The sequence below is a fragment of the Setaria italica genome, chromosome V (genome assembly GCF_000263155.2).
Source record: "Setaria italica strain Yugu1 chromosome V, Setaria_italica_v2.0, whole genome shotgun sequence".
In the NCBI taxonomy this organism is placed as follows: domain Eukaryota; kingdom Viridiplantae; phylum Streptophyta; class Magnoliopsida; order Poales; family Poaceae; genus Setaria; species Setaria italica.
In genome coordinates this window covers 28,064,118-28,085,391 of record NC_028454.1, presented here as the reverse complement: position 1 = coordinate 28,085,391, position 21,274 = coordinate 28,064,118, and the positions used below count along the sequence as shown (strand labels likewise).

Below are 21,274 nucleotides of genomic sequence, written 5' to 3'. Positions count from 1 at the left end.
TTTGCGAGATGAATCTTTTGAGCCTAATTAGTCAATGTTTGGACAATAATTAACAAATACAAACGAAATGCTACAATTGCGCATTTATGGCGAAATGTCAATTTTACCACTCCCAAATTTGGAACTAAACAAGCCAAGCAAGTAGTAGTAGCTCTTCTAGAAGAGCAGAAGCGACGACACGAGTCGCAGCGTCGCACACAAGCGGCGCACAGTAGAAAACAGATTGCGATTTCGCCCAAATCCTGAGGCTGATCACTAATAACCCAGCGTCCTCCACCCAGCCCACGGCTTGTGACCGTCGCGTCGCGTTGCTCCGGCTGCCCGGCAGCGTAAGCCAACGCGGGGCGCGATGCCTCCCTCGTCCCTCCCCCTCTTCCCGTTCCTGCCTGCCCCCTACAAAAACCCCACCCACCTCTTTGCTCTCAACCAAGTCACCATCCACCTCGGCGTTCTCGCACCCGGCAAAACAAAACCACACTTATCACGCCGGGGATTTGCATTGGTCTCGTTTGCTCGGGTAGCGCCGCGGCGGCCATGGACGCGGCGGCGGAGATCCAGAAGGTGGCGAGCATGCGCCTGGACGGCGGCTTGCGGTCCGGGTCGTCCTCGGCGTGGTGGCGCGCGCCCGACGTGTTCTCGCGCTCCTCGTCGCGGAGGGAGGACGGGGACGACGAGGAGGAGGCGCTGCGATGGGCCGCGCTCGAGAGGCTGCCCACCTGCGACCGCGTCCGCCGCGCCATCCTCCCGCTCGGCGAGGGCGGGGAGACGGGCGCGCACGCGCAGCAGGTGGTGGACGTGCTCGGCCTCGGCCCGCGCGAGCGCCGGGCGCTTCTGGAGCGCCTCGTGCGCGTCGCCGACGAGGACAACGAGCGATTCCTGCTCAAGCTCAAGGAGCGCGTCGAGCGGTGCGTGCTGTTGGAGCTGTACACACACATGCATGCAGCTGTGCTCGCCGCGCTCTACGGCTCAGGCGCTCAGCTAGCAGGATATACATACACGGTGTGCGTGGCCGCCGCCGAGCTGCCCTGCAGATGTTTCACGATTTGCGCTCCTCCTGCCATGCAGGGTCGGGATCGACATGCCCACCATCGAGGTGCGGTTCGAACACCTCAAGGCGGAGGCGGATGTGCGCGTCGGCACCAGCGGCCTCCCTACCGTCCTCAACTCCATCACCAACACGCTCGAGGAGGTCGCCAGCGCGCTGCGCGTGCACCGCAGCAGGAAGCAGGCGATGCCTATCCTCCACGACGTCAGCGGCATCGTCAAGCCCCGCAGGTCCTTCCTCAGAATCGAGTTTTCGTTTTTCAATCCGCAGGCCCCTCTTGCCTGACGGTCATTGCGTTTGCAGGATGACTCTGCTGCTAGGCCCGCCCGGGTCAGGCAAAACCACCTTGCTGCTCGCCTTGGCCGGGAGGCTCGATAAAGATCTCAAGGTTCGGAAAAAGTAACTTTATATCATCACAACTTATGCCATAATTAAAAATGCCTGTATCGAACCGTATTCTCACATACTTGCGCAATTAACTGGCACATCAACTTGGTAGTACGAAATGATAAGTCAAAAGCGATGAGCAGGTTTCAGGCAAAGTGACATACAATGGGCATGGGATGGACGAGTTTGTGCCGGAGAGGACAGCTGCGTATATCAGCCAGCATGACCTTCACATTGGGGAGATGACTGTCAGGGAGACGCTTGAATTCTCTGCACGCTGTCAAGGTGTTGGCAGTCGCTTTGGTACGATCCTGAACAATTAGTCAGATGGCATGGATTTTATTTCTGCTGCTTGCAGATTCTGCAGGATTGGCATGCTTAATTGCCTAATTGGTGTATTCATCAAGTTCCTGTTATATTGGCAGATATGCTGACGGAACTTTCAAGGCGTGAGAAGGTGGGAAACATCAAGCCCGATGCCGATATTGACGCATTCATGAAGGCATGAATTTTACAGTCTTAGAGATATTTGGTGACTTTGGTTATATCTTTCATGATAACTTACATATACAGTAAGAAATAAAGACATAATATTCTTTTGCTTATATTGTTTAGGCTTGTGCAATGCGGGGACAAGAGGCTAATGTGATCTCTGACTATATACTGAAGGTATCTGATTTACAACCGTAGATGGTTTCAGGCTGAATTAGTTATTTTTCTTTTCGTTATTCAACATTTTTACATCTGTTGTTGCAGATATTAGGTTTAGACATATGTGCAGACACGATGGTGGGGGATGAGATGTTGAGGGGCATCTCCGGTGGACAACGGAAGCGTGTCACAACAGGTAGCTAGACATAACTTTAGTAGAGGATAACCTTCCTTTCTGTTTACCATAGTCACTTCCTGCTTGTGTGCGTATCACCATTAAGTTTTTGTTGCAAATTTCCTTGCTCATCTTCTACTGACCATGCATTGTTCCTTTCAGTTTTCTTCAGTATTTTGTGTTGAACTTTTATCCTGCTACATAGATACATGGCTCTCCTTTTGTGTTCTCTAGAATTATATGTTAACTTACTATTCAGAAGAATAGCTTTTACTGGACAATGTTGTGATTGGCTACAATCCTGCAGGTGAGATGCTTGTTGGTCCAGCCAATGCGCTGTTCATGGATGAAATTTCGACTGGGCTTGACAGCTCGACTACATTCCAGATCATAAAGTCACTTAGACAGGCTATCCACATCCTCGGTGGCACGGCTCTCATCTCCTTGCTGCAGCCTGCGCCCGAGACATATGACCTTTTTGACGACATCATACTGCTCTCGGACGGGCAGATTGTGTATCAGGGGCCTCGAGAAGGCGTGCTCGAATTCTTCTGGTCTCTTGGGTTCAAGTGTCCTGAGAGGAAGGGTGTGGCTGACTTTCTGCAAGAAGTAAACGGCCACCTTATTCTGAAATAAACTATATCCATCCTTTCTTCTTGTAACAATCCCTATGGGCTTGCTGTTGCTGAGCAGGTGACTTCCCGGAAAGATCAGAAGCAGTACTGGGGGCGGCACAACAAACCATACCAATACGTGTCGGTTAAGGAATTTGCATGTGCGTTCCAGTCTTTCCATGCTGGGAGAGCTATAGCAAACGAGCTAGCTGTTCCTTTCGACAAGAGCAAGAACCACCCCGCTGCTTTGACCACCTCGAGGTATGGTGTCAGTGCCAGAGAGCTGTTGAAAGCAAACATCGACCGGGAAATCTTGCTTATGAAGAGGAATTCCTTCGTCTACATCTTCAGAACTTTGCAGGTTATTAGAGACTCTAGTTCAAACATAAGATGGCGTGGACTATTTTTTTCTCTCGAACACGGGCGTGGACTATTACAGTGCCTGACTTCTTGGTGTTTTGATATGTCAGTTGATGATGGTGTCCACAATGGCAATGACTCTCTTCTTCCGTACGAAGATGCACCGTGACTCAGTGACTGATGGGCGTATCTACTTGGGTGCACTCTTCTTTGCAGTGATCATGATCATGTTCAATGGATTATCCGAGCTTGCACTCACCATCATTAAGCTGCCAGTGTTCTTCAAGCAGAGAGATCTCCTCTTCTTTCCAGCATGGGCCTACACCATACCCACATGGATCCTCAAGATCCCAATCTCTTTTCTTGAGGTTGGTGGGTTTGTTTTCATGTCATACTATGTCATTGGGTTTGATCCAAATGTAGGCAGGTGAGATTGATGTGAGATTTAGGTCAGCTTGTTAACCAAATATTCATCACTGGCTTTCTTGACCCTAGTTTTGTGGAATGTTAGGTTCTTCAAGCAGTACCTCCTTTTGTTAGCAGTCAACCAGATGGCAGCATCACTCTTTCGATTCGTTGGTGGGGCAGCAAGGAACATGATTGTTGCAAACGTCTTTGGATCATTCATGCTGCTAATTTTTATGGTGTTGGGCGGATTTATTCTAGTAAGAGGTACAACCTCACCCTTTTTAAAAAAGAAAAAGAAGAGAAAAGAATAACCTCACCCTTTTCTCTACATAGTATTATTGATTGATGCTTTTTCATAACGCGGGTGCTTCTTTATTTCTGAATTGACAGATAAAGTGAAGAAGTGGTGGATATGGGGTTACTGGATCTCTCCATTGATGTATGCCCAGAATGCCATCTCAGTAAATGAGATGTTGGGGCACAGCTGGGACAAAATTATGAATAGCTCTGTGTCAAATGAGACCCTAGGTGTGCAATCCCTGAAGTCCCGTGGAGTCTTCCCAGAAGCAAAGTGGTACTGGATCGGCTTAGGTGCATTGCTTGGATTTGTAATGCTCTTCAATTGTCTCTTCACTCTTGCACTGGCATACCTGAAGCGTGAGTTCCTCTGGGACTGGTTTTATCATGGTTCTTGCATTTGAAAATACCTAAAATTAAGAAGGCTTTGTTTTGAGTTTGCAGCATATGGTGAGTCCCATCCATCAATATCTGAAGAGGAACTGAAGGAAAAGTATGCAAACCTCAAGGGTAATGCTCTGGCTGAAGATAGCTTGGCACTGGGAAGTAGCCATCGAGCAACAGTTGGCATCACTGGATCCGGTTCAGCAACTGCTGAAAATCATTCTTGCACTAGGGGTATGGTCCTTCCATTTGCCCCGCTTTCTCTCACTTTCAACAACATCAAGTACTTTGTTGACATGCCACAGGTAAATATTGAAATTAATTCGCTAAATCATCAATAGTGAGCCATCGACTATAAGACAAAGTAACTTTCTGAATTTTGATGAAACTCAAATTCAGGAAATGAAGACACATGGTGTAGTCGAGGACCGGTTAGAGCTCCTTAAAGGTGTCAGTGGATCTTTCAGACCAGGAGTGTTGACTGCACTGATGGGTGTCAGTGGTGCTGGCAAGACAACTCTAATGGATGTGTTGGCTGGGAGAAAGACCAGTGGTTACATTGAAGGAAATATCAGAATTTCAGGATACCCAAAGAAACAAAAAACCTTTGCACGTGTGTCAGGATATTGTGAACAGAACGATATCCACTCGCCCCAGGTGACAGTCTATGAGTCGCTACTTTTCTCAGCGTGGCTCCGCCTTCCTAAGGATGTAGATTCAAACACCAGAAAGGTCAGTCAAACATAATAGATCCCTCTCCCAACCTCAGTCTATACTGGATATATTAGACAACATTTGCTTACCTTTATGCATGCAGATGTTCATTGAGGAGGTCATGGAGCTTGTGGAGCTCAAGCCGTTGAGAAATGCTTTGGTGGGGCTTCCTGGTGTGAATGGTCTGTCAACTGAGCAGAGGAAAAGGTTGACCATTGCTGTGGAGCTGGTTGCAAATCCCTCAATCATTTTCATGGATGAGCCAACCTCTGGCCTTGACGCCCGGGCAGCTGCAATTGTTATGAGGACGGTGAGGAACACTGTCGATACAGGTAGAACTGTGGTCTGCACGATTCATCAGCCTAGCATCGACATATTTGAAGCATTTGATGAGGTGAGCTTACGGTGGAACATTGTACTTTCCGGTGATTTATTATTACCATTAATTTGCATCTGGATAAGCTGAATTGGTGAAATTGTTATTGATCATGGCTGGTGCTACAAACATGAAACACTGGTGCAAGGTCTAAAGTGTTTGATGAATGGTTGCAGCTTTTCCTTATGAAGCGAGGAGGAGAAGAGATCTATGTTGGTCCACTAGGTCATCGTTCTTCTGAGCTGATTAAGTATTTTGAGGTGCAGTGACAGTACACGAATTTTTAAAATTTTCTCGATTTATTCAGGATTACTGATTATATTATATTGCTTCATATTGTCCAGGGAATTCAAGGAGTCAGGAAAATTAAAGATGGCTACAATCCAGCAACATGGATGTTAGAAGTAACAACAGTCTCTCAAGAACAGACACTAGGTGTTGATTTCAGTGACCTATACAAGAAATCTGAACTCTACCAGTGAGTAACTTACAAACCCTCCCATTCACTTTATCTATCAAAATTTCCTATCACCCCTAGGTGGTTTTTGGTTTAAACTCCAGTAGCCACACTGATGAGCAAAATCTATGGAGGAAGTCTTTATTATCCCCTAAATTATTGGGCCCAATCTAACCTCTGATCTGTGAAGCGATCTAAATACCCTCTGAACTTACGAAAGCTTGTAGCTTGTCCCCTTCAAAAAAATTCTTGAAAGTGTTTTTCAGTGGATTAACTGTTTTTCTCATATGCATTTTTTTGCAATGGAAGAACTAATATCGAGTACTGAAGTGTCCTAGGTCAGATCATAGCAGTGCTATCATGGTGTCAGTATAAAATCAAGATGCTACATAGAACATACATGCTTTTACAACTATAAGCACTGCAGCCTTAAGAGTGGACTTCTATAGCATAAAGCAGTAATATTCTATAGTAAACTTTTTTTCCATGTAAAAAGTTTATGAATATGCATAGGTACATGGCATTTTTTTTGTTTTGATCTATTTTGAATATAATTAACTGTGGGAAAGGTAATTGGAAAATGGTAGTTATTGCACCTTTCCAAATATAAACAAGAATAGTGGAGTATTCTTTTGTATTCATTAGGTTCCAATATTTTATTTGAAATCTTTTTTTAAGATCGTAGGACATTTTGGTCTAATTGGATAGTTTATATAAAAGTTTAAAATGTTAAATGTTCGAGCTAGAAGCACAAAAGTCCAGACTTTTAATATTGGGTTCTGAATTTAAATTTGAATCAATTGCAATAATTTTCAACAATTCATTTTCTTCGTTTTGTCTTTTAACTTGAAATATATTTTTTATGCACACTAATAATGAGCGATTTTGATGACTCTGGTATGCATGTTTGTATTTATTTTGCAATTATACTTTTATCAGAAATTGCTACACACATCTTACATGTGTGAAATTGTTAGTGTAATATTGGTGAGGAAAAGTTTCGAGTTATTTTGTATCATATAGATTTTTATAACTTTGCTATCACCATCAACACTTAGTTTAATAGAACTGTTATGTATGATACTAAGTTCATAGCCAGTGTCTACTTTCATGACATCTTTTTTCGGCATCACCGCTACACCATGATAACCATGATTTTCACATTATGTTCAACAGGAGGAACAGGGCCTTGATACAAGAGTTAAGCGAACCGCCAGCAGGTTCAAGCGACCTTCATTTCCGTAACCAGTACTCACAATCTTTCTTCATGCAATGCTTGGCTTGCCTGTGGAAGCAGAACCTCTCATATTGGAGGAACCCTGCTTACAATGCCGTTAGGCTATTTTTCACCACCATCATAGCCCTTATCTTTGGCACCATCTTCTGGGACCTTGGTGGTAAAATGTAAGCAACTGCCACATTGCACGTATCTAGCATATGAACATTATCCAAAACAATTTCTGAACCTTTTGCTTCTTTTATCAGGGGGCAACCACAAGATTTGTCCAACGCCATGGGGTCCATGTATGCTGCAGTGTTGTTCATCGGCGTCTTGAATGCTATGTCTGTTCAGCCAGTGGTCTCTGTGGAGCGGACTGTGTTTTACCGCGAAAGAGCCGCCGGCATGTACTCGGCTTTGCCATATGCATTTGGACAGGTGAGTGGCTCTTATACCAATTCCATGAACCTTCTTTGAGAGACCACTAACCATTAACACCGATAAACCTATCCGTTGCAGGTTACCATTGAACTCCCATACACTTTGGCCCAGGCCAGCGTCTATGGGATCATAGTGTACTCAATGATCGGGTTCGAATGGACGGCGGCAAAATTCTTCTGGTACCTCTTCTTCATGTACTTCACCTTCCTCTACTTCACATTCTACGGCATGATGGCTGTCGGCCTGACGCCGAGCTACCATGTGGCCTCGATCGTCTCCTCGGCTTTCTATGCCATCTGGAACCTCTTCTCCGGATTCATCATCCCGCGACCGGTAAATTCTGTCATCCATGATCCATCCTCTCATCAGTCGGCATCTACAATTTTCTTGCCAATCGTGTATAACTCATTGCCCTCCTTGGCCTGTCAAATATGCTCGCAGAAAGTTCCAATCTGGTGGAAATGGTACTGCTGGGCGTGCCCTGTGGCGTGGACGCTGTACGGGCTGGTCGTGTCGCAGTTCGGCGACATCACGACGGCGATGGACAACGGCGTCCCCGTGAATGTCTTCGTCGAGAAGTACTTCGGCTTCAAGCACAGCTGGCTGGGCGTGGTGGCCGCCGTGGTCGTGGCGTTCGCCGTGTTATTCGCTTGCCTTTTCGGCTTCGCCATCATGAAGCTCAACTTCCAGAGGAGGTAGCGACGGTACATGTACATGCAACGTCTTGCAAGTAGAATTGCATCCATTGGTTTGCAAATACATAGTGATTTGTGCATATTCAGTGCAGCATACCAAATGTTTGACTTCGCTAGTGATACTGTAAAGCTAAAGGGTGGTGGTTTGATTTGATTCTTTTTCCGTAAGGTTCGTGTATAGTACTATTTTGCAATGCAGAATATAGCTATTATTACCAATTCCACTAGGATAAAAAGATTACGCACGATTTCCTCTGTTGCGGTTTATTGATCCCACTTAGAAAATTGCAACCAGTGATTCAGTGCTATGCAATTGGTAACTGCAAGAATAAATAGCAATCGCACGCGCATTCTGCTTGTTATTTTAAAATAGTGCAACCCATAACAATTGCAGAAGCATTTCACTAGTTACTTTGAAAAACAGAGCAATGTACCCTGCCTAGCAGCGCGCATCCGTGGGAATGTTGGAATGCCATTGTGGCATTGATGGATGGCAGCCCAGAAAATACACCCGCGCCAAAGTATGTGATGGTAGTAACCCAATAGGAGAATCACTAGTACGTATGTGATGTCACTGTTCCTCCAGGATTACACTTTACATAAAGATCACATTCTGCCAGGAGAGACGTTTGAACGTCTTCCTTCCGGAGTCAAGCAGTGCATTATCGCTTTATCAGGTGATACCTAAAGACTATGTACATCACAGGAAGAATAATACCCAATACATAATACTAGCTGGCTGCCGAATAAATGGGAGCAGCAAAGAACTTTGTGCGCTATTAGATCAATTTCATTTGACAAAAAGAACAATGCATATCATCCATGGATAAATATTTCTTAAATAGATCTTTCTTACATCCACCTGCAAGTTTCCACACAGTAGCATTTTCTACACCATGTTCGGTAGCTAACAAGAGAGGCTGAATTATTCAGATGGCAATTGTTTGAACATTGAACCTGCAACCCTACAGACACAGATCCATGCGTACATTGTTGCAGATACAGCTCCACTGCCAAGCTGATGCTGCTTTGCCCCTTGTTCTAAAAGATACATTCACGACAAAATACTGAGAAAAGCCCGGGACCGGGCCTTGAGGTGCTACAACAACTCCCAACTCCTGCCTTGAAAGTCCATTTACATTGCGAGCCGCCATTCATTTTCAAAATGATATGCAATTCCTCTTGCTTATTCACAGCCATAAAATGCTTGAAGATTGGTCCAACTTTACAAAAGTTACCATCATATAGTGAAATCTTATCATCAAAACCACTGGTTGAATTGCAAGCCGCCATTCATTTTCAAAATGATATGCAATTCCTCTTGCTTATTCACAGCCATGAAATGCTTGAAGATTGGTCCACCTTTACAAAAGTTACCATCATATAGTGAAATCTTATCATCAAAACCACTGGTTGAAGCACTGAATTTCACATCTGATGGATGTTCGGCTTCGGCGAGGACCTCTATAACAGTCTCAATACCATCAGGAAGAAATGCAAAATGCATGTCCAAACCATGACAATCCCCTGGAATCGTCCTAGCAACTTTGACCGAAATCTAGGTACAGAAGTGTCCAATTCAACATACCCACAAAACAATTGTTTGTCAGCAGATCCATCTCCTTCCTCTTTTATCCAAAGATCAATGTCTATTAAGAAACATTGCAACACATATATTCCACGGCAAGGGCTACGAAGAGGCAGGAAAGAGCAACCATGTAGTTGTACAATTTAGAACTTCACAAAATACCAGTATAAATGCTATAAATTATATCGACAGCAGAACAATTCGATACAGTGCAGAGCAGTTCACATGGTAGGTCAGTACAATGAACAGGAAATCTCATTTTGACTCAAGAGAAACAATCACAATTCATCATTAATTATTTTTCATGTCAAATAAAGAACTTATTTTCCATGAATAAGCTAGTGGCATCTTCTAACATGACAATTCACCTTCAGGTTTTAGGTTTTAAAAGGTCGCACATTTCTAAAATGAGGAAGCAGCATGCTTCCAAAATTCTAAACATTTTCACAGCTACCAAAATAATGTATATGCCTAGTGTGGGACCAGGCAGCACCAGGAAAAGCATAACGATGCCAAGCGCATTATGTTTCAAATGGCATCTAAATATCCAAACCATCTCTTCTTCCTTATGTAACCGTAAACATAGGATGGGAACTTCTTGATAAATTTATGCTTCCTCAGTTCTCACCCATGGCATTCAAACTCATCCAGTGTATTATTTCCATTTATGATTATGTTCCCATAATATTAATAACAACAACACTGTTACCTGCTCTGTTACAGAGATGTGTGTCTGTTCAACAGCTAACAAAAATAGCAGGATCTGGATACTAAAGGTACAAACGATTCTATTGTTTGAAACATGTTTAATATCACCACATAACCATATCCCATTGCAGCAATTATGTATTGTCATACTATGCTAACTTCACAAGACGATCCCACTAGCAACAAAATGTAGTTCTTTGCAGCAGCATACCCTTTTCCCCAAAATATAAATCCATCACTTTATCCCTTTGGTTCAAGTTTTACTCACTAGAATTTTAATTTCAGGTTTATCATCCTACATGAACCACAAGGATGAGTTTAGAGATCTAAGGCGACAGCAGCAGCAACAACAGTATAACCTTTCAGTCCAAGCAAGTTGGGTAGGCTAGAGTTCAAACCCATTAAGAACCACAAATCAGGGTTCGGGCACATGAATAGCTGTTGTTTTACAAGTACCCCTATCTAGAGCTAAATCTTTAATTATATTCCATCCCTTCAAATCTCCTTTTATTACCTCTTTCCATATCAATTTTGGTTATCCTCTACCTCTCTTCACATTATTGTCACACCTTAGAGTTCCACTACGCATCGGTGCCTCCGGAGGCTTTCGTTGGACATGTCCAAACCATCCCAGCCGGTGTTGGATAAGTTTTTCTTCAATTGGTGCTACCCCTAACCTATTATGTATATCCTCATTCCGGACTCGATCCCTTCTCTCGTATAACCACAAATCCAATGCAATATATGCATTTCCACAACACTTATCTGCTGGACATGTCGTCTTTTTGTAGGCCAACATTCTGCACCATACAGCATTGCAGGTCTAATCGCCGTCCTATAAAACTTGCATTTTAGCTTTAATAGTACCCTCTTGTCATATAAAATTTCTCATACTTGGTGCCACTTCATCCACCCCACTTTAATTCTATGACTAATATCCTCATCAATATCCCCATCTCATTGTAGCATTGATTCCAAATATCAAAATGTATCATTCCTGAGCACTACTTGGCCTTCCAAACTGACATTTCCCTCCTTATGTGTAGTAGTGCCAAAGTCACATCTCATATATTCACTTTTAGTTCTACTGAGTCTAAAACCTTTTGACTCTAGGTCTCGCCACAACTCCAGTTTCCTATTTACTCCTGCTCAACTTTCATCAACTAGCGCTACATCATCCACGAAAAGCATACACCAAGGGATATCCCCTTGAATGTCCCTTGTTACCTCATCCATCACCAAGGCAAATAGATAAGGGCTCAAAGCATACCCTTGATGCAGTCCTATTCTAATCAGAAAGTCATCTGTGTCGTCCTCACTTGTTCGGACTCTAGTTACAACACTGTTGTACATATCCTTAATAAGTCCAACGCACTTCGCTTTATGTTTGACCAAAGCCCACCACATAACATTCCATGGTATTTTATCATACGCCTTCTCCAAGTTAGTGAAAACCATGCATAGGTCCTTCTTCTTCTCTCTATACCTTGGGTTTCATCTCCATTAGAATGGCTAGGTTTAACGTTAGCTCGCCAATCCTATCACGTAGACTTTCTAATTCAAGTTTGCAACGTCAACTCTCAGACACACAGAGTTGACACTATCGCTGCACTGAACATAAGAACTATTACCCTGGCATGACAAGTTGGGAATTGGATGTCCAAGACCAATGCCAACAATTTGGAGAATAATAAAAAGCAATAAGCACTATGTAGGAAAGACAATGGGGAGGTGCGTAGATGGGAGCCTACGTGCCACCATATGCACTAGGCGTCCAAATGCGATTGACTATTGGATAACATTTGCTTAATAAAGAATTAATTTTATGAAAACAAGACACATGTTATCTTTTATCTTTTTCTTTCACAGTCGATAAGGAAAAACAAGTGGACACAGCCGTAATTTTTTTCTCAAACACGCAGGAGAGCTGTGTATCAATATATTAAGAGATAAAAGGGTACAGAAACCCAAAGTAAGAAACAGGTTTAGGGGACCTGTACAGAACCCGAACTCACACAGCTACAGCTACAGCTACAATCACCTTTTTTAAAAAAAAAGACATGACCTGATCTAGACCAGGAAAACACCTGCTACTCTTGCAAGGGCACTAGGGTGAGGAGATGAGTGATTCCTCGAGCCCTAGCCAAACTCACAGCCACAAAATTTGCATGAACAAATCTGTTACTACCAATCAGAGCTCTATTTTTGTTTTTATGCATCTTCAATTCATGATAATAACAAGTATACCTGAGGAATCATGGCTGGATCATCTCTTGAGCACTTAAATAGATAATTGCGCAGTGGCTCCCAGGAATCACGAACAGAAAACGTCCCATAAATATTAACAGGATGAGCTAGAGGGCTTGATAATCTCAAGGAGAACACTTGCATCATCTCACAGGGTTTGAAATATGGATGACCTGGTGCAGCTGAAGGTAAAGAAAATGAGAATGTGCTACGCGAGTGAAGATGGTTAGGTTGCATGACATTGATCATTAGCTTCACTTACTTTCAGAAGTAATTTCAGTCCAATACCGACAGGTGGTAGCACTCATGTTTAGAAACACAGATTGTGGTTATCTCTGGAAGCACAGGAAGAGGAATCGCAGGCAAAGGAGTCCTTTTGTTGTTAACATTTCGCACCATTCTCCAAGTAGTTTACTATTCCTTGCATCCACTGAAAAAGTTATCTTCTCTGCTTCCTCTTTAGTGCAACTTGCTCCTGTAGAAACAACAGTTTCGTTCATCTAATTAGTGTGGTCTGCACAAATTCTTCTTCAAAGACATGCTTGGATGTTGTTGGAATGCAAAACCCATGATATTTTGAAACAACGGTTTTGCACCAGTCATTCATATGGTACGACATTATATAAAAGAACTGCAGTTTCTTCAGTTTTGGAGACGATCTTAGATGTTACAGATTTACATGACGCGCTCTCTTTGGTCTAGAGAAGGAGGGTTATTTGTGAAGTTTAAGATACCTATAAGTAAAAAAAATGGGTAGCGGTGAAGTTCTCATTAATTACCTGCAGTGCAAACTAGTACCGGCGTATCCCAGGATCCTATGAATGGCAGACACGGGTCGCCGTTCTCGTCCCAACCCTCCGCGTCGTCTTCGCTGTCCTCTTCTACGTTGTCGCCTCCGCCGCCGTTCTTCTCCTCCTCGCCGCCGTCATTCTTCTCGTCCTCGTCGCCACCGCCGTTCTCCCCCTCCTCGTCGCCATCCTCCTCTTCCACGGGGCGCTCTATTATCTTCAACTTCAGATCAGGCTCCTCCAGTGCTTCCTCCAGAGCACAGCGGATTTCCTCCATGAATCGCCGCGAGCAAATCGACACCCGGGCCTTGGGGTGCTCCCATGCCCCCTGGCTGGTCATCCATTGGATACACAATCAACGCTATGTATGCATGTACTGTGTAATGCATGTTTTACATTTTAGCTCCTGTACTTTTCACGAATCCAACCCGCCGCGTGCATCTAGGACGTTGATTGTGATCGATGGATGCACCCGGGCGGGTGCATGGGAGCACCCAAGGGGGTGCATCCGATCTGCTCTCGCAAGTCGATGTGGTTGAGATATCGCAAATCAGATAGGTTTTATGGTTGAGATACCGCAAATCAGATTAGGGTTTGCTGCTTTATTTAATTGATTGACGTCCCTTTAGGCCCAATAACACGAGGCGCTTGTCGCCCAAGACGGCCCAACATTATGTCGCTAAACCAACACAGCATGGCTATTTGCCTATTTCACTTGAACCCAATTGCACTGCACCTGCAATCTAGCTTTGGTAATCTTCAATGGGACCCATGGAGCTGCTTCTGTATTCTATCTCTCTATTCATGCTTCAGGATGGGGTCCGTCAATAGTAAGAAATGCATAAAATGAACAATTCAAATATGTTTCACGTCTTCGCTAAGAATAATAAAATGAGTCAAGATGTAAAACGATTAACTCCACCTGTAATGTCTCAACATAGCATGTCCTAACCTTTTGTTTAAGGGAGCAGGGTTGTGGTAAAGACAACGTTGAACCGAACCGTTCAAAAACAGATTCCACAACCATTGTATGAGTTATCATTACCATGCAGCTCGCAACATTTTTTTTCCAACATTAATTAAGTGGTATTACTACAACACAAAAAGAAAATAGCACACTACTTAAGTTGTCTGTTCCGTGATCTTAAAAACACGTGCTGATGTATAACATCTTAAACACAAATTTTCACTACCGGCTGCATGTCCAGCAGTCATATGATAATAGTTCCTATCACTTTTGAACAATCACCACCGGCGTATAAACCAGCGGTGGTGAGGGGTTTATGGCCGGCGGTGAAATGCTTTGTGTAGTAGTGGTTCCTATAAAATGGTACCATAGTTTCGTGGCTATGGTACTCACCTTTACTAATTTCCTCCCGCGTCTTCATTTTAGGCTACTGTTTTCTACAATTTTCCTTTTTTCCAGGATGTTCCTTCTAGTGTCCATTTTTGTTGATCCAACGTTATATAGCTTACCAATGGTTAGCCAAGTTGTAGTCTGGAGCAGTGATAAAAATTTCGACCGAAATTTTGGTCTTTCGATGATGACCGAAATTACTACTATTCATCGAAAAGCTACCGGATTTCAGCCAAAATTTCTCAAATTTCTGTGATTTTGGTGAGGACCGAAAAATGAGCGAAAACGAAATCTAGAACACTGGTCTGCAGCCACAACCCAGAGGCCACTGGTGTGGGCGACTGGCCGTGTGGGCGTTCAATGACATCGGAAAAATTAGCTCGAGATTCATGTAACGAAGTCGCAAGGGTTAACGCTAACACGCAAGCGGCGGCCCTTCAAGCTCTCAAACATATGATGAGCTCTTGGTACGTAGCATGCGACCGTTGTGTCCAATGCCATTGCATGGTCAACAGCGAACAATAGTACGAGAAAGCTAAGCGTCACTACAGCGTACTCTGCCCACGCATTCAACATGGTACACGGCACAATTCTTGGGGTTCAATCAACACTAAAAATTTGAAATTCGCCTACAAACAGCCGATTCAGGCAGTTGGCCTAATCAACAAGGTGTGCCCTTTTGTCGGGCCGTGAACGAATTGGATGTTCACTCCTATCTATCACACACTATTGATGCATCTTGAGAATTTCGTTTCAAAAAAAAAAGATACATCTTGAGAATTCGGAATGCCATGTGCCTCCTTTCTTTGTTTCATCAGAACTCCTATCAGCCGATTCAAAGAAAATCGACTTACAATGTGTTACAAATTCTGTCATCCACGAAAGAGGGACTAGAACGATTTTCAAAAAATTTGAGGGTAAAGCAACATCTGTTGCGGGCAAAAATTCCCATCCAAGTTGAATAGATTACACAATCTCATCCACTCTACTAAAATCAATCAGTCTCCTACATTGAGGGTGCTGCTTCTCTGTTCCTACTCCTACAGCGTCTCCACGATGAGTTCCCGCAGCGCCCGGCGCGACTCGTCGACGTGTCGTCGCGCCACGAACGGGTGCGCGAGCAGCTGCGCCACCGTGGCGCGCCGCATCGGGTCCTTTTGCAGGCACGCGGCGACGAACCCGCGCAGCTCCGGCGACGCCGCCGCGCTCTCGGAACTGACGGCGGCTCCCCGTCGCAGATCGCCTGCCTCAGCTTCTCGAACGCCGGCATCCGTCCACCCGGTGCCAGGAAAGGGCACCGCCCCAAGAAGAGCTCCAGGACCGTGACGCCGAAGCCCCAGACGTCGGCGGCGACGGCGCCGCGCGGCCCGGCGTGGGCGTCGGGCTCGAACCGCTCGGGGCTCAGGTACATTGGCGAGCCGACGGCGACGGAGACCCTGCGGTGCTCGCCGGCGTGTCCGTAGAGGATCCTGGACACGCTGAAATCGCCGATCTTGACGTCCCCGCGGGAGCTGGCGAGGAGGTTGTCGGGCCTCAGGTCGAGGTGCGCGACGCCGCGGGAGTGCACGTGCGCCAGGCCCAGGAGGCACCACGCGGCCACCTCGGCGAGGGCGCCCTCGGGGATCCCGCGCCCTCCGCGGCGGCCGAGGACGCCGCCGAGTGTCCCGGCGTCCATGAGCTCGAGCACGTACGCGGGCGCGCCGTCCGCGGCGCCGGCGAGGACGGCGTGGCAGTGCACGACGTGCGGCGAGCCGGCAGACCGGCGGAGCGCCTCGGCCTCCTCGTCCGGGGCGCCGCTGGGGTCGGCGTAGTGGGCCGTCTTGAGCGCGAACACGGCGCCCGTGCGGCGGTGGCGCACCTTGGTGACGACGCCGCAGGCGCCCTCGCCCAGTTGGCAGACCTGCTCCAGGTCCGACAGCCGCAGCTCGTCGTCGCCCTCCGCGGCCGGCACCTCCTTCGTCGCCTCGCGAGGCGCGGCGGGGATCCGGGCGTGGAAGAACTCGTGCGGCGCGATGGGGAACGCCGGGCGAACCATCGAGCGCCGGGAGGAGGAGACGTCGGCGCCGCTGCTGCTCCGGAGCGAGACGTCCGCCGCCGCCAGCACCATAGCTGAGGCCTGAGGGTATGGATCCCAATGTGCTGCCCGGACGAGGTGGTAACAGGGACAGGGAGTCCGGGGATTTATGGCCCGTGAGACTGAGTCGGATTGCCGGAATAGGGGCGGGGCTCACAGCGATTTGGCGGCAAGTCTTGAGCCCCAGCTGGCGGAGCGCGCGCTCGGGAAATCCGAGAGTGACCGGAGGTGAGGTCCCACCAGTCAGTCAGTGGGAAACGCGTGACTTGGAGTGGCGACCAAGCAAAGGTTTGTCTAGCGCAGCCGTCGTCCGACAGGACAAGGGTCAAACGGATACTGACAAGAGAAGCCCTTCTTTGTCAGGAAGGATCGGAATCGGATGGCACGATGGTCGGTGTACATGTAATAAGGCAACTTCTCCTGATGATGTCTTAAGCAAGTTCTTATTAGGCTCCAATTACATTAAGCTACAGCCTACAGGTCACCTCATTTTTTTTTTAAAGATCAGGTCACCTCATTTTCTATGGCGCTTACCCTTTTATCATCGTCTCGTTTGCTACTCCTTGATGTCTATGTACTATGTAGAAGTAGAAATTCTCCCTTCCATAGCCACTCCTAGTGTGTTTTTTTTACTTTTCAAAGTCTTTGGGAGTGTGTGCGCCCAATGCAGGCACACCCTATAGCACACGAGGTAACACGTGGTTCATGAGTGTAGATGGCCATTTGGACCGCCCGGCCCGGCACGGGCCAGCAAGGCACGAGGATGCTGTCGTGCCGTGCCTGCCCACGGGCTGAACCGGCAGCCTAAGCACAAGCACTAGGCTACGTGTAGCGCCTACATGCCAGCTCGAGGCACGGTGGGCCCTCACGGCCTGCTCGCTGCGCTGCAACTAGCCCCGGACAAAAATAACCGAGAACCGAATTGAAATAACCAAGAATCGAACTAAACTAACCGAGAACTGAAATTTCGGTTCCCTGTTCGTTCCCATTTCCTAGGAACCGAACTTTGTTCGGTTAAATCGGTTCCTCCCCTCGGTTAACCGAACTAACCGAAGAACCGAGGCCCAATAAGGCCCACTTCTGCTTCTTCTTGAGACCCCGAGCGTAACCCTAGCCTGCTAGCCAAGCGCCGAGTCTCCACTCTCCAGTTCCACGCGCGCCGCACCCGGCTCCTCAGTCCTTACCTGCGCCACTTCCTGGCTCCTCACCCGCGCCGCCTCCCCACTCGCGGCACATCCCAAGCGGCCGGCACCCCCTTGGCCCTGCGTCCTCCCGTGGCGCCGCATACCCGCCCGGCAGTCGGCACGCCTCCCGGAGTCTCGGCGCAGCGGCGCACCCCCGACCCGGCGTCCTCCCGCGGCGCCGGCATCCTCCCGCGGCGCCGCATCCCCGCCCGGAGGCCGGCATAACCTCCCGCCTCCTGGAGTCCCGGCGCCCCCCTGCGTCCTCCCGTGGCACCGCATCCCCACCCGGCGGTCGGCGCGCCCTCCTGGACTCCCAGCGCGGCGTCCTCCTGCCGGCCACCGCCGGCCATCACGTCGCTGATTTTTTGGAAGTCGGAGTTGGTCGGTTAGTTCGGTTCAAAATCAAAACCGAACCGAACTAACCGAAACCGAACTTCGTCAGTACCCATTTTTTGGAAGAACCAATCGGTACCGACTTTACTGGGAACCGAACTTCGTCAAAAACTGAAGAACTAATTGGTTCGGTTCGGTAGTACTGAACGCCCAGGCCTAGCCGCCACCAAGCTCGCCGTCGCCTGCCAGCGCGTCAAGGCCGACCCTTGCATGCTCTTGCCATTGGGAATCGGCCTGCCGCCCCCTGCGCAACCCCCGCCTGGGCGCCTCCGCCTGCTTGCTTGCTGTCACTGCCACATGCGGCCGAGGAACGTCGAGGAGGCGTAGCGGGGAGGGGTGGACTGCGCCCCGCTGTCCCCCACCAAGAGGGATGAAGGGGAGGCGGAGGCTAGGTATGCCGGCCACCGGGAGCCGAGCGACGGAGGGAGGTTGAGGCTGGAGGGGAGGAGGGCGGGGAGCCCGGGTGTCGAGTGTGGACGGGATGGTGGGAGAGGCAGGTCGTGAGGATAATTGAGGTTTGAGGGGAAAGTAAGGATAAGATTCGATTAAGTTAACGGGCCATCTCGGGCCGACCTTTAAAAATCATGCCGGGCCGGACCGCCCGCTGTGCTGGGGTGGCAGCCCACGCCGGCACGAGCCACCGGGCTGAGCCAGCACAGGCCCAAAGGGATTCATGCCAGGCTGGGCTAGGGTCGGGCTAAAAAAACGTGCTCCATGCTGGGCTAACAGGCCGGGGCTGCATGGACATGTGGGCCTGTGTACTGAATGTGCACTTAAACAACAGTCTTTGAGAGGTCATTTTGACAACTATTTTGTACTACAATATATTTGTCATGCATAACATGTTTATGGGATTATAAAAGTGTTCTTCAAGACAAATCTACACTTAAAGATTATTAAAGTTCAAAGTTTGAAAAGTTTGCATGGATGATCTGGTCCAAATTCAATTTCTTTTTATCATGAAATTGCTCCACTACACAATGCATTCATGTTAGCTATTTTGTAGTTATGAAATTGTTCCATGATATATATATATATATATATATATATATATATATATATATATTATAGTGTGTGTGTGTGTGTGTGTGTGTAGTTCACATGATGCTGGAATGCATAGAGTTTAGCATTTGGTGCATCCCATAGCTCATCTATATCTTTTATGACTACACACAAAAATGCCAACAACGAAGAACGGTTCATGAACATGGGTGCAACCGTGCAAGTGCAAGCTTCCACAACACCGTCAATTACTTGTCCTTCATTGCCTAACTCTTTTTAGGTCATTGTCGGTAGTGGATCCTCTCTTCTGGTTGTTGGCTCAGGCAGAACCACTATGGCACTATCACTACACCCATTACCAAATTTCTTCTTTTACATTGTTCTTTTTTGCAACGACAAGTTCAGTCAGCCTAAGGTTGCCGTAGTTTCTCTCTAAAAAAAAGACTAATGGGACATATGGATGTTTAAATAATTGAAAAAAAATTCCAAATCTAGATCTATATCTAATTTCAAGTCTGATTTGTTTCGTATGATAATACAGAACCATCTATCGCGTACCCGAACTTATTATCATCTTTTGTTGAAATTATCACTTTTTTCAAAGAGGAAAACTGAAGCAAGAACCTACTTTACTCACTGAAAAACTGTTTCCAATTCCTTAGTCACACATAGTTTTTTTGTGACTAATCACACAAAGATTGACCCAGCTTTGGCTAGCTGCCTCACACAAGAGCATAATGGACACTGGTGAATCCAGCGATAATTAATCACGTTCGCCTGAAAATTTGAAAGTCATATACTTATAAAGCTAAAATAGTAGGAAATCGCTCCATGACTATCCGTTCATGTGTACTCCCTCCACCTCTAAATATGACCTGCAAAAAAGGTCTCATAAAAATATTGACTTGCAAAATAAAAAAAAGGAAACAAAAGGGATGAATAACAAAGTAGATTGATCAGGATTTCGAAGGTTTTCGGGGTAGATTCAAACTTGCTCCTTAAAGCCAGGTTGTTAGGAAAGTTGAGTTCTACCACTCTTAGCTGGACAGATCTTTAAGTTCCCAAGCAGAAATTCGAGTTACGGTTTTGGGCAGTGTTTTAAGCTTGTGAAGGGCAAAAGGTACTAATGTTGCCCAAGTTCTTCTTTAAGCACTAAAGACCTGTTTTAAGATTAAAGCACTGTTTAATTAATCTAGGTTGTTACAGACAGTCTTAGTTAAGGTAAAGATGTTAGTCATTCCAATTCACACGGCTATCGCGGTCGCCATCTCTCCATGGGCAATCAAGAAGATAGACAAGCGCAGGAAGGCCTTTCTATGGAAAGGTACAGAAATGATTTCTAGCGGTCATTGTCTCCTTGCATGGACAAAATGCTGTCGACCTTCTATTTTGGGAGGTCTAGCAATTACGGACCTACGCCTCATGGGATATGCTCTAAGAATGCGATGTCTCTGGCTTAAGAAAACTGACACTTCACGTTCATGGCATAACTTACCTGAACAGCAGGTCACCCAATTGTTCTACTACTCCACCTCAACTCAGGTAGGCGACGGCAAGAACACCCTTTTCTGGGAGGATAGATGGATTGACGGTCGCTCAATTGCAGAGATTGCACCATGTCTCCTTCAGGCAGTTGGTCCTAAAACTCGCAAAAAAAGGACAGTAAGTGAAGGATTGCAAGATGGAAAATGGGTCAGGGACATTACTGGA

At 46.5% G+C, this 21,274-nt stretch overlaps 2 protein-coding genes across 2 annotated transcripts; one reads left to right on the top strand and one right to left on the bottom strand.

The window, feature by feature from the left end:
• The first annotated feature begins 534 nt into the window (after positions 1-534).
• LOC101784057 (ABC transporter G family member 35) lies at positions 535-8,358 on the top strand. The gene is made up of 21 exons (XM_004969066.2): positions 535-905; positions 1,066-1,275; positions 1,349-1,433; positions 1,576-1,735; positions 1,858-1,934; positions 2,048-2,101; positions 2,189-2,279; positions 2,566-2,867; positions 2,952-3,233; positions 3,343-3,659; positions 3,744-3,904; positions 4,031-4,297; positions 4,382-4,626; positions 4,721-5,053; positions 5,139-5,429; positions 5,588-5,671; positions 5,756-5,889; positions 7,045-7,272; positions 7,354-7,525; positions 7,607-7,861; positions 7,970-8,358. Exons 1-21 carry the CDS (start codon positions 535-537, stop codon positions 8,225-8,227), a joined length of 4,377 nt encoding a protein of 1,458 aa, XP_004969123.1. The 3' UTR covers positions 8,228-8,358.
• A 7,593-nt stretch (positions 8,359-15,951) lies between these two features.
• On the bottom strand, positions 15,952-17,018 carry LOC101763702 (mitogen-activated protein kinase kinase 9). The gene is made up of 2 exons (XM_014805217.1): positions 16,210-17,018; positions 15,952-16,126 (listed from the first exon to the last, which is right to left on the bottom strand). The coding sequence occupies exons 1-2, from the start codon at positions 17,016-17,018 to the stop codon at positions 15,952-15,954; spliced, it is 984 nt and encodes a 327-aa protein (XP_014660703.1).
• Positions 17,019-21,274: the final 4,256 nt, after the last annotated feature.